The sequence below is a fragment of the Lissotriton helveticus genome, chromosome 7 (assembly GCF_964261635.1).
Source record: "Lissotriton helveticus chromosome 7, aLisHel1.1, whole genome shotgun sequence".
Taxonomy (NCBI): Eukaryota; Metazoa; Chordata; class Amphibia; order Caudata; family Salamandridae; genus Lissotriton; species Lissotriton helveticus.
This window is the reverse complement of record NC_136068.1, coordinates 333,988,870-334,002,104: the sequence shown is the minus strand read 5'-3', so window position 1 is coordinate 334,002,104 and position 13,235 is coordinate 333,988,870. Positions and strand designations below refer to the sequence as shown.

Here is a 13,235-nt window from a genome sequence, read left to right as displayed (position 1 = left end):
AGATCATTTTCTCCAGTTGAACCCTTTATGTTTGCTTTTCTGTTATTTGTCAAACTGTCCTATTCTTTCCCAATCTAACATTTCAAAGGTTAAATTGTTGTTTATAACATGTTTGTAGCATGTTAAATTTGACTTCATGATGTTTTTGTGGCAGTGGTTAAGTCCTCTGAAGTACACACGTATTTAAACATTAATCACGATCTGACGACCTTAAAGAAGTTGACTTTGTAACCAAAAGGAACCATTTAATAGTGCAACGGTCATTGCGGGGACATCAAGCAAGTGACTCATGTAAGATAAAGGGACCTGAAAATATGTATTAAAAAGCATCTGTTTGAATAAACTTTTAATTTTTCTTGATGCCACTGTTTACTTGTGCGCTCTCTTCTCAACTAGATGTTGACTTCAGCTGATGCAGAAAAGTTAGGAGAGCTGCATTCTGAAAGGGACTGTCATTGTAAACATCTGACAAAGGGAAATTACCTGAGCCTGTCTCGCGGTCCAGTTAGACCCTAACTCTTCCAGGGGGTCAATAACTGTTCAGAACCCTTTCCTCATTTTTCCTCCTCTAGACAAGGTTGTTTACTACATACTTTGCATCGTACTTCCATGTGACTTTCTCTTTCTTCTTTTACCACAGACCCCAAGCAGTGTAACTAATGCAGAAGCATTTCTGTGCAGCTGACCCACACATACTGTACTGAACAACTTAGGGGCATAGGTATACGGAAATGGCGCAGCAGTAATTTTTACAGCACCACGCTTCTTCATTTCCCAAACACAGGGCTGTGTTTTCCTTAGCGCTGGTGCTAAAAATAGCGACCTAGCGCCAACACAGATACCCTTGCTCCATAGTGCAAGGGGGCCTGCTTTGATGGGATGATTCTGAGTTGCAGAAATGATTGTTTATGTGCAGGAAGGTCCCTTCCGGCACATAAACAATCAATAATAGCGATTTGCTACTTCTATGAAAAAGAAAAAGCAAAAACGAGGAGAAACAAAAGTATTTCTCCTCATTGCGCCAATCTAACGCCTGCTTTTGCGTGTCGTTAGTTTTTGGCGCTGGCTCAGTTCTACACATCCTTGTAAATCTGGGGCAGCATCAAAAAGCAATGGGTTATGCAGTGGAATGCCCACAGCAACACCTATTGAACGCCTCTTTTCATGCAGATACCTGCGTGAAAGGGTTCCATATTTTCAAAGCGGTGTTTAGCCATGGAAAATGGCTTAATGCCTCTTTGTAAATATGGTACAGGGCATTGCACCACTAGAACGTTGCAAAAACGGACTTTCCAGTGGCGCAATCCCCTTGTACATATGCCCCTTAGTGCCATTGATAGAGGAGCTGCAGTACTGAATACGAGCCTCCTCCCCTTGCTCTGCCAGGTAGAAGCTGCCACATGTGGCTTGCCTTTTAGTAGATCGTGCATAACCCCTAGTCTCAAGGAGCAGGCAGAATTTGACATAAACAGAGTTCTCTAGTGTCCACTCCTTGCCTTTTGCCACAGCCACTCGGCAGTAATTAAAAGGCTTTTGAGAGAAGGGTGGTACAAGTGGCAAACTGTCATGCCATTTGCAATTTTAATAATAAACCTGACCGAAATCTGAACCTTTCGCAGAAGCCAAAAGGTGTGTGATGGTTGTGGCTGTTCCACTCCAAGGCTGACCTGGTCTGTATGTTTCGCGTGAAATCTGATGCCATTTGTTGTCTGGAGGTGCATGTTGCAGCATCTCTATGTGATTGTCACCATATTTGTGCCTGTGATCTTGGTCAGAGATATCCACAGTGACATCCACTACCCCTGGCATTTTGGGGAATCAATCTCCATGCATCCCTAACATTTAGATAGAACTGATCAGTCTATGTTCACATTGTTTGGGAAGGCAAATCAGTTTTCAGACAGCTTCCCTCATTAACACGTTGTGCTTACTTCCCTCTATGGTCTCAGCATCACTGAATCCTTATGTGGGAAATGTTAACACAGAACTTCTCATAAGAATTAAAGGAATAATAGTTTTAAGGAGGATAAGAATAAGGTCTCAGCTAAAGCCTCAGCTCTGATCCCATTGTCAATATTTCTTCCGTTTGGTAGTCAAGTAGACACCAGAAAAGAGCTAAAGGTAGTACATATCAGGCATCAGTTTCATACTAAGTACTAAATTCTCCTCCCTCCAACTTTACAACTGAACAATAAGCGTAATCCTCTTGTGGCTGAAGCTAATGATAAGTGTTATTTTTATGTAATACGACTCATGTTATATTTCATAAAGGCAAGGTAGTAGCATAAATGGTTCTATCTTTGACTCATGATGAAAACAGACGTCCATTTTAAATAGGAGATGGCTGCTATTAGTGAAAGTCTCATGTGATTTCAGATGAAATAGCTTTTATAATTTGATTTTTACACATGCTTAGGTTGTGTTTAGAGAGAGCTGTGACTTTCAAATGATTGGACTAACTCTTGATACTAGAGGTGGATTTAACCTAATAAAAGGGCAACAGGCAGCGGATGGACTCTTGTATCACAACAGCATGATTTGTGGAAGTCGAGTTTCCTCAGATGCATAATGCTAATTCTATCAGAGCCTTGCCAGCATCAGTGGCTTTACATGTGATATGCATGTGTACCATTTGGGTCACACGTCAAATTCTAATGTGCTTTTTGCATTCGTCACTCTTTAGAAAAACTTCCAGATGAACCTTTTAAATTTATCAGGATCGTCCTAGAAACATTTCTTTCTGACGCATAGTGAGTATGGGAGGGCTCTCCTCTACTCGCAATGTACTGAGTAGTCAGTGGTAGCCAAGGGAAAAATATACAGAATGCTGGTCCTCTTATTCTTAACCCACTCAACATACCACCTCCTCTAGCATATGGTGTCCTTCATCCATACATATTGAAAAAAACATATAAAGCTACATGGGAATGGATAGAGATAGGTGGATGGGACCGACGATTCAGTTCAAATGGGATCTTCTTGACTGAGCTTCAAGTCAGAGATTCTTTTAATGTACAGTTTGGTGGAACTGAATGCAGCATCAGAAGTTCTTTAACCAGTTATGAAAGAAGAAAATCTAGACCCATGAGCTCTAATCTGACCTTTAAAGTAAATCTTCTAGTTTGGCATGTTGCACATGCTCACAAGTGTGTTAATATTAAAAGCCTTACCGAGGATTCCTTAAAATCTTGTCCCTCATGAGTTGCTAAAGAACGCAACAATATACCCTGGTCTAATAAATATGGTCGAAAATGAAAGGATTTGCTGTCAATCAATGTTTCTGACCGTTACTAAAAGGGGAAAGGGCGTCCTTAAGGGTGGGAACCCTTACCCACCCTCAGGTGGCTCGCTTCAACATAAGTTGTGGTCTGGGCTACAACTCCTAAATTCGGAGGAGCCCTTGGTTGTTTTCTGATCCATCCTATGTGAGCGAAAAATGTGGGTGAGCTGTGCAGAGTGTTAAAGAGTAGTGACGCTAAAGCTGTCGCCTGATTAGACCCTAAACATTATTCTTGTCTACTAGGGACAGGATTCAAAACAATTGAGTGAAGCAAGAAAAAAGATAATTCAAGACTATCTCTTGTGAGTCAGCGTGTTTCTAGCCTAAAATAACCATTCGACAGGGTGTAAGAGACATTCTTCAGGACCTACATCAAAATCACTCTGCTGTGCATGTAACAGTGTAATAGAGTGAAAAAAATTAAAACGTTGTTGCAAACAGTGGTCACTACAGAGTAATGGAAATACACCTTATTGGTATCTGCTGTGGACGGATCTTGCTCCCTCCTCTCGAGGATATCCCTGGCAAGTGACTCAGGGCTGCGGTAGCTTAAGTCACCTGCGTGGCTGTTGCTTCCCAGGTACAAAGACCCATCCACAGCAGGTAGCAATGAGGTGGTTTTGTCTTAACTCTCTGGTGACCAGCATTAGACCAGGGTATATTGTTGTGTTTGTTCGTATTTCTTTGGGAATTCGTGTCCGGAGGTCTATAAATACTCCTTGGCCTTTTTGTGTGTAATTGCCTCATGAGTTGTTGACAGGACCTGCTTTAACTGTGAAAATAAACAGAAGATTACAACTTCTAGAATCACACTTTTATATGCACTCCCAGAATCATTATTTTATATGCTCTTTGCCAATCTCTTCTTTGTCCTCTTATTCTGTCTCTCTTCTTCTTTAACTGCCTCTCTTGCATCCTCTTTCTCATTTTAATTTTTTATATACATTGATATATCTACAGGTGTTTTCTATAAAAAATCTACAGCACCACTTAACTCTGCTATGTGCCCTTTTTTGAGTGTTTTTGCCTATACAAGAGAATGTAGAAACACAGCAGTAAATTAATGTAAAAAGGAGATGAGGGGATGGATCTATTAGGCAAGACAGAATGAACTCCTCAATAAATGTACTTGAAATGACGGGACACATAGCTCTCATGGGCGGTGGTTGCACCAGATATTTGCTCGTTGGCATTCACACTCAGGGCTTCATTTATGAAAGGTGTTGCATCTTTTCGTGAAAACAGCAATCCAACACTTTTCAGTGCACCCTACTTGCGACACCATGGATGTGTCGTATTTACTCTACGGCGCTCCATGTCGTAAGGATTTACAGATACATCAGTATTCCGGACATATTCGTAGGCGCAAAAGTGGCACATTGCTGGGGTGTGTTTGAAAACACATAACTACAGCAATGTGTCTGTTCACATGGGGGAAGCCTTATGTGAAAGGGCCTGCTTCACTCCTTACGCCTGCTATGAAGCAGGCGTAAGGATTTGACGCAATGGCATCTTAGAAGAGGGGTAGTGAAATCTCATAGATTTCCCTACGCCACTACTACGAGCCTTTTTCGTGGGAGAACGCCCAGACTGTATACATTATACCTGACACAGGTATAATGTAGCGCAGGAGTTTACAAAGTGACGCACCTGTCAAAAGGCGTCACTTTGTAAATATGGCTCAGTGTGGTGCATTTTTTACGCCACCGCAGCGTCTCAAAAAGTGATGCAACAGCGGCGTAAAGGTCACATAAATAAGGTCCTCAATTTTTTCTGGAGAATTAGAAGAGTAATGTGAAATGATTTGTCAAGGATCACACAAGGTATTCGCAGTAGAACATAAGAACGTGTTCAACTTCAAAGCTTGTTGATTAACATCAAAATAACATGCTTACCTGGGCTCTGCCTACATTGGCCGCTCATTCCTTTGCTTCAAGTTCCACAACTTGCTGAGCATCACACTCAGCGTTCTGGGCTAGTGCTCGCTAAGCTTTTATCAATGCCTCACCAGACGTGGAAGCTTTACCACATGCACTGCAACCACTATCAACAGCCTGCCACATGACCTTTCACATTCATCACGCACACATGATCACTGATATGAACTAGGACAGGCAGGGTCATAAGGCCTGAACTCATCTGTCAGATCTGTGTTGTCACTCCATGACTTTTACAGTACTTTCAAAGCATTGCTGCAGAACTGAGTGGGTAGCAATAACAGAACGGGAAACCCCCCCAATGTTTTTTACATTATTTTCCACGGACATTCTAATGCCCAGCCTATGGGGAACCTGTTAGTTTTGCTAAATTTCTCGGAGTGCTGTTAGGTAAAGTTTGCATAAAGCACGGAACACCAGAGGGGACAAAGAAAGCACGCTCAGCCTAGTTTCCCCTGCGAATGTCAGATTTTCTTTCACAGCCCTTTTCTCTCTGGTTATGCAATTCGGCAGCAGCGGTGAACCTTTTCCTCCATTTCCTCGATTGGAGCTTTCAGTTTCAGCAGGGGTGGGTCCCCACTGCTTACTGTGTAATATACGGAAGTCCCATTTGGGCAGCAGGAAGAAGTTCTTGAGCCAATGAGCTGCACTTTGGGTTCCCCGCCATTTTCTGCACCGTTGACCATGTGGGCACTTAGTAGCGGGTGACTCAGTCTGTTGATAGCCGCCCTCTGACGCTTCAGTTCAGCAAGAGTTTGGTGGGTGCGGTCTTTGCAGTCGTGCCAGGGAGAGTCTGTGTCGGGGTAGTGCAGAGGTCTGTACGGAATGGACGGGGTGCTGACACTTTCTAGTGTTCTGTGCATCATGGAAGGGTCCCCATTGGAGAGAGAATATTGGAATGTGAACCCATTCTGAAGCTGTGCTTCACAGTCGCTGTCCTCACTCTGGGGTAGAGAGGAGAGTGTCTCAAGGCTCACAGTCTGCAAACATAAGAAACAGAACAACAATTAAACACAGGTTTGACAGCAATAAAAAGTAATTCGCATTGCCAGACTTATTGCTACCTATCTGGAATTGTTTTGTGTTTCACAAAGTGCTCACTGGCATTTAAACGTGTGCATGATCATAAGTACAGCGGAGTGTTCAGGCACTTGAGCTACTGAGACACCGAATCCTAGTAAAACATTTCTAGCAAGTTCCCCCCCCAACACACACTTTCCCAGGTCTTTACTGCATAACATGCTGCTTTTTGGCATGTAAGGAATGGATACATACAAGAAGACAACATTGAATCTCATTATTTGTATTGGAGCAGGATATCAGATTCTATCAGCCAGAATGAGAGGTCACAGCAGTGATCCTTTCAGGGTCATTAAATACAATTAATGTCCATCATGGTCAATATCTTAGCGTTTGATTTGGCGAAGAAGCGTTCGGCCTTCACTGGGTATCAACTGAGCTTGGTTGCATTGGAGTGTGGTGGGTATGTACCTTTTAATCAGATTCCTAACAGCACTTATGCCGGAGTGCAATAAGATTGTGGTCTCTTCTTGGTCTATTTATGTCTCAGTGGCTCTATCAGTGCATAGCCACAACAGGTGAGGAACAATGTAAGTTTCTCACTGCAATCCCACCAGGAGTGACCTGACCTGCACATGAAAAAAATCCTTAATCAGTCTGATATGAGGTACTATCTGTAAACTGTTTTTATTGTCCTTATACATGCTGTGCATGGGTCGAAGCTCACTTTGTCTGCTTCCACACCTCCTTCCACTCTTATAAAAAGAGAACATATTTATTATTTAATTAAGTCAAGTCAAAGGCCTTTAATGATAAAATAAACATTTTATAACTAATATTACATATGTACTCTTTATTTTACTTAACAATAAACATATATAAATAATAAAATTACTATTTTATATATAAATAATATGTAATATTTGTATCCCTTTTTAAACATTGAATGATGTGTATTTATAGGTATTTAACTATTTTAAATACTTTAATTTAATTCAACAATATCTCCTATGGGGTTTAAGAACCTAGCTCCATTATTTACTATGGAAGGGTTTTTAAGTACCAGTGGTGGGACTTACCATCAACGTATAAGTCACTTTAAAAGTGTAAGTTACTACATAAGTGCAGTTCGTAAATACTGTAAAGTAGTAAACTTATTCAAAAGTGTAAATTTATTTAAAAGTGTAGTTTGTGAATCAGGCCCACAGTGTCTCACTTGGCAATCTCGTAATCTACTGTTTTCAAGTAACCTACATTCCATCCTACACTCCATAAAGTGTCTAAGCTCACCAAAGGCAAATATGTCTGTGATGTGAGTACCATCTCCTGTGATCAATTTTCTGTAATTGCCACCACTTAAAACGAGGTTTAACCCTGGGTTCTGCGTATTGATTATAATAATTAGGGCAATTAATACACCTAGGTGGTACCTGGAGGTTATAGGATGATGGAAAAAGTGAGTGCCGAAGAATGACTTGATCAATGGCAACAATTTATCTGTCTATTCCATATAGGAGCTCAGGGGACACAAGAAACAGGTCGTCTCCCTCTCTGTATACTTATAACAACACGGGACCTGTTACTTACAGTGGTGCAGATACCCTTGGTCCACCCCTCCTGTCTGTCCCTTAGGATAGGGTAATCACCATCTATTCTGGTTGATATTTCTAGACCAGGTTCCCCACTTTCTAATTGTTCAAAAGAAGAGAACGCTGTTCACCCATCTATCTCTATCTATCTCTCGGTAAAGGAAAGGTAAGAGAAAGTGAAAAAAAGTGAGGAAGGGAGTGGTGTCGCCTCACGGGAGTAACACCATGGAGGCTCTGCAGGAAGGTACTCGCCTGCCGCCTAGGTTCTCATCATTAGCGTACCCCACTCTAACATAAATTGTGAAGGTGAAGAAAGAAGAAAAGAATAGGTGAAGGTGCTGGGTAACAGTACCTGCATGCGCACCAAGAATTGTGTGCAGCAAGCCTGTGCCCCACAGGACAGAGGTTAAAAGTGAGCTACTACTAGCTGGCCTGCTCTATTTTATTCTTGACTGCTAGTGAGCTCATGTTAAAATGCCGACATGTTTCTTTGCCTATTAGAAAACTTACGGCAACTTCTTCAGGGCTTTTGTGTGTCACTTCACCCTACACCCATTCACTGGTATTCCTGTAAATGTGAAGAAAAAGAAGAAACAGTATTCTCATTGTCAGTGATATTGTATGTACAAGGCTGACTCGTTCTACAGCAAAACAAGCACATTTAAAATGTTTGGAAATATATTCTGGCTGCATCATTAAATATTTACCGTTTCACCTGTATCAGAGGGCATACCTATACCTCTCTTATAGTGATGTCTATATCGTCAGTTCGTGAACTATTCCTCAAAACTGCTCCCGTCAGTCTCTGCAAAATGTATAAAACCCAAATTAGTGATTCTGTCTTGGAGCACTCTAGTTCATTGCCTCTATCGGCCAAATTAGCATTGTGATCTCGACCCTTTCAGGCCGGTTGGCCACTGTGGCTGATATTCATATCCCTCTCCTCCTAGGGTGCACTTCCATTAAAATTACGTTAAAATTGCCCCTTTGGAGTTTCTGTCTCGTTGATGTCCTATACAAAGTTTTCCCAAACGATTTCGTTTTACGGGTACCACAATGATAGATTTCTATATCTTCGCTCAGTCCGATTTCATTCATGTGTTTATACTTCACGTGAAGTATAAACACATGAATGAAATCGAACTGAGCGAAGATATAGAAATCTATCATTGTGGTACCCGTAAAACGAAATCTTTTGGGAAAACTTTGTATAGGACATCAACGAGACAGGAACTCCAAAGGGGCAATTTTAACGTAATTTTAATGGAAGTGCACCCTAGGAGGAGAGGGATATGAATATCAGCCACAGTGGCCAACAGGCCTGAAAGGGTCGAGATCACAATGCTAATTTGGCCGATAGAGGCAATGAACTAGAGTGCTCCAAGACAGAATCACTAATTTGGGTTTTATACATTTTGCAGAGACTGACGGGAGCAGTTTTGAGGAATAGTTCACGAACTGACGATATAGACATCACTATAAGAGAGGTATAGGTATGCCCTGTGATACAGGTGAAACGGTAAATATTTAATGATGCAGCCAGAATATATTTCCAAACATTTTAAATGTGCTTGTTTTGCTGTAGAACGAGTCAGCCTTGTACATACAATATCACTGACGATGAGAATGCTGTTTCTTCTTTTTCTTCACATTTACAGGAATACCAGTGAATGGGTGTAGGGTGAAGTGACACACACAAGCCCTGAAGAAGTTGCCGTAAGTTTTCTAATAGGCAAGGAAACATGTCGGCATTTTAACATGAGCTCACTAGCAGCCCAGAATAAAATAGAGCAGGCCAGCTAGTAGTAGCTCACTTTTAACCTCTGTCCTGTGGGGCACAGGCTTGCTGCACACAATTCTTGGTGCGCATGCAGGTACTGTTACCCAGCACCTTCACCTATTCTTTTCTTCTTTCTTCACCTTCACAATTTATGTTAGAGTGGTGTACACTAATGATGAAAACCTAGGCGGCAGGTGAGTACCTTCCTGCAGAGCCTCCACGGTGTTACTCCCGTGAGGCGACACCACTCCCTTCCTCACTTTTTTTCACTTTCTCTTACCTTTCCTTTACCGAGAGATAGGTAGAGATAGATGGGTGAACAGCGTTCTCTTCTTTTGAACAATTAGAAAGTGGGGAACCTGGTCTAGAAATATCAACCAAAATAGATGGTGATTACCCTATTCTAAGGGACAGACAGGAGGGGTGGACCAAGGGTATCTGCACCACTGTAAGTAACAGGTCCCGTGTTGTTATAAATATAAACAATTTATCTGTGTCACAAGTGAATTAATATTTTGTAAAATATTGGCTTCCGCCACTTTTACATTAATAATTAAGCCCTACATACAATCAATGATGTCAGAACCCCCTTTGCGGGACCACAGGACAAGCTGCAGCTACTATTGAGGTATTTTTCTTCTGATGTCCCAGGCCGGGCCTACTATGGACTGACAGCAACTGGACTAAGTACCCCTTCAACATTCCCAGTGGGAGTGTGGATTAAGAAGTTCAAGGCTTCTTGAGGAGGAAATAGGTGCATGGTAAACACAGGCTCATAACTCAAAATACACAGAGCAGACCCAAAATTGATTGTCCATTCAAATACTTGCTTTTATATAAAAGGTATTATTTATATAGGAACATAAAGTACAGTATTCCACACCACAAACAATATACACAGCGTACAGAAGGCAGGCACACTAGTGTTACTGGGGTCAGCTCTTGAGTTCCACTTCACCGTTTAAGGACTGTAGCTATTCACCATTTACATGAGGCGACATCTAAGCTTGGCCCCCACTAGTAAGTCCAAGTCTTAGAAGATCAACAATAGCTGTGAGAAAGTCAAAGTGTCTCTGCACTCTTGAGCGTCAATCAGAGCAACTTCCCCCCAGGGGCCTATTTCAGTCCATAGTTGTGCACAGGGTGTTGGCCCTCATCTTGTTGCTGTGATGCACCAAGGCAACGGCCCTCAATCTTCACTTCTGCCCTTCCTGTAATATATGCATCACAAGAAACACAAATAAGTGATGGCCCTCTTCAGGGCACGGCGCCGGACAGGGTGACAGCCCTTTGCTCGTCACACAAAGGTACCAGGGCTATGACCATTATTCTTCAGTGCAGCCTCAACTTACGTTTGTGGGTACTGAGCAGTGCACACTGGCATACAGCTCATTCAGTGCTGTGATCCTGAAGGACCAGATTTTTACACACTGCTCTTGGGATCCAATCGGCTCTTGAGATACAATCGGCAGGATCCCCACTGGACCTTGCTCCCTCTAGGTGATCTTCTTCTACCCGCAGGCTTCTTTGGTCTAGGGCTAGGCAGAAGCCCGTGCTCCAGGCTCCAGGTTGAGTGTTCTTGATTCTCCTGGGTGATGTCCTTTCACCCAGGAGGGAGACTGACAGACCCTCAGTCCCCAGTCCCAGCCACACACTGCAGATGGCCTGCTGAGGTTCTCTACGCTGATGCACAGGTTTAGTAAGCCTATTTGAAATCCTCAAGTTTGCCTTATTATATTCTGTTTGCAGCACAAATGTTATTTAGTGTCTCAGCGCCAGATGTAGGTAGCCCAATACTGGTCGGAAATGGCCGAAAATACCGATTTTCGGCCGTTTCCGACCGGTATTGGGCTATGGAGATGTAGGGGCTTAAAAAACATACAGATTCGGTAATTTTACCGAATCGGTAATTTTACCGAATCGGTAACATTACAGAATCAGTAAATTTACCGTTTCTGTAAATTTGACCAATTCGGTAAATTTACTGATCGGTAAAATTACAGAATCTGTATTTTCAGATGTAGCTAGCACTTTTAACAGTGCTACAGGCCTTTCAGGATTCGGTATTTACCATGTAATACAATTGCATGATAAATAACGAACCCCTGTGTACATGCACATCTGTGCATGTACACCTGTGCCATGTGGCACACAGACATGCCCTAAGGGCATGTATGTGTGTCACATGGCACACAAGCCTGAAACAGGGGTGCAACAGGGTGTCAAAGTGACACCCTGTTCCCCTTGTCAATTCGGTATTTTACCGATTCGGTAATTACCGAATCGGTATTTGCTATTGATTCCTATGGGCTTCAAAGCCCATAGGAATCAATGGCAAATACCGATTCGGTAATTACCGAATCGGTAAATACCGAATCCTACCAAATCGGTAAAAATTATCGAATTCTTACCTACATCAGATTTACCGATTCATAAATACCAAATCGGTAAAATTCGGTATTTATGAATCGGTAAATCTGATTTACCTACATCTAGCCCCTAGTCTTTAAAATTCATGGTATGGGTGCTGGTCCTTTTGAACTACCCTCTTCCTTGTCCTATACTTTGTCCAGGAAGCTGTCTATCACAGTAGGAGCAACTCCAGGTTCGGTAGCACCACAGCACAGGCCATGCAAGGGTCTGGAGGCCCATTGTGTTTCCTTCCTTATGTTAGCCTAGCTGCACATAATAGCCAGTATTTGCTTTGAACACATTACAAAGAGCATGCTTGTTTTGTGTTACACATTTATTTTTCAAATGGGCTGCACGTGTTTTGTTATTTAGTTCTTATGCTGGGATTCAGAGGAAACATTTCATACAATGTCGAAAAACACTGTGCTCTATTTTCTCTGTGGTTGGACACTAACACCTAGACATAATAGAAAAATCCAGCTGCTGTTTTGAACATGCACTTCTTATCATATAAGCTGGGATGTGTTGTTTTCAAAGGAGAGAGGACAAATTCTTCCAAAGGTCCCAAGCTGGGAGAGAGCTCCGCTGTCTGTGATGTAGAACAACTACTTATGTGTGCCAGGTATGGGGTTCCCCACTAATCTCAGAGATCTAAAATATAACATTGTGTTTCTATAGTGAGGGTAGGCTTAGGCAGATCTGTCTTTCAATATGACAGGGCTTTTCATTGTGTACATTCTGTTTATTATGATAACCACATTTTTGACCTATATATGTTTTTTAATGGCAGTGCAGTTAGTACAAAATAAGAGCACAAAAGTTTCAATAAATATTGTAATCATTCTTTGTGTCTCTTTTCAGTTTATTGTGGCTACATTTGAGTGAGAGAACGAAAGGTGATGGCCTGCTACTGTGATCTCTGAGAGGGTCTAGAGTGTTGTGTTCTGGGGTGCCAATTTACTCGTTTCATAGAAGAGCAAGTACGGCATTATGAGCTAGCCTGGATTTGGGCCCTTAGGTACTGATGTAGTATGGTGATTGAGTTCCTACATACTGATGTTCTGTAGTCCCAGGCATAGTTCTATTTTTAAGCAGAATCCCTGTAACAGCTTTACTGCTATATGCTCATCAAAAGGTTGTCAAAGGGCTCAAACCCTACTCTTTATGATTATTTTTTCAGGCCCATCCCCTTCCTGAGATGAGCCCAGGCCCCTTTC

The 13,235-nt window shown here is 42.1% G+C and overlaps 1 protein-coding gene across 2 annotated transcripts in view; it reads right to left on the bottom strand.

Annotated features, from left to right (window-relative positions):
- Positions 1-5,113: 5,113 nt before the first annotated feature.
- PPP1R16B (protein phosphatase 1 regulatory subunit 16B) overlaps positions 5,114-13,235 on the bottom strand; it is a 456,537-nt gene continuing 448,415 nt past the window's right edge. Inside the window, exon 11 of one of the 2 annotated variants that reach the window (XM_078652152.1) lies at positions 5,114-6,197. In XM_078652152.1, the coding sequence (XP_078508278.1) occupies positions 5,715-6,197 (483 nt within the window). In that variant the 3' untranslated portion in view covers positions 5,114-5,714. The remainder of the gene's footprint in view (positions 6,198-13,235) is intronic. The other variant, XM_078652151.1, reaches the window with a different exon arrangement.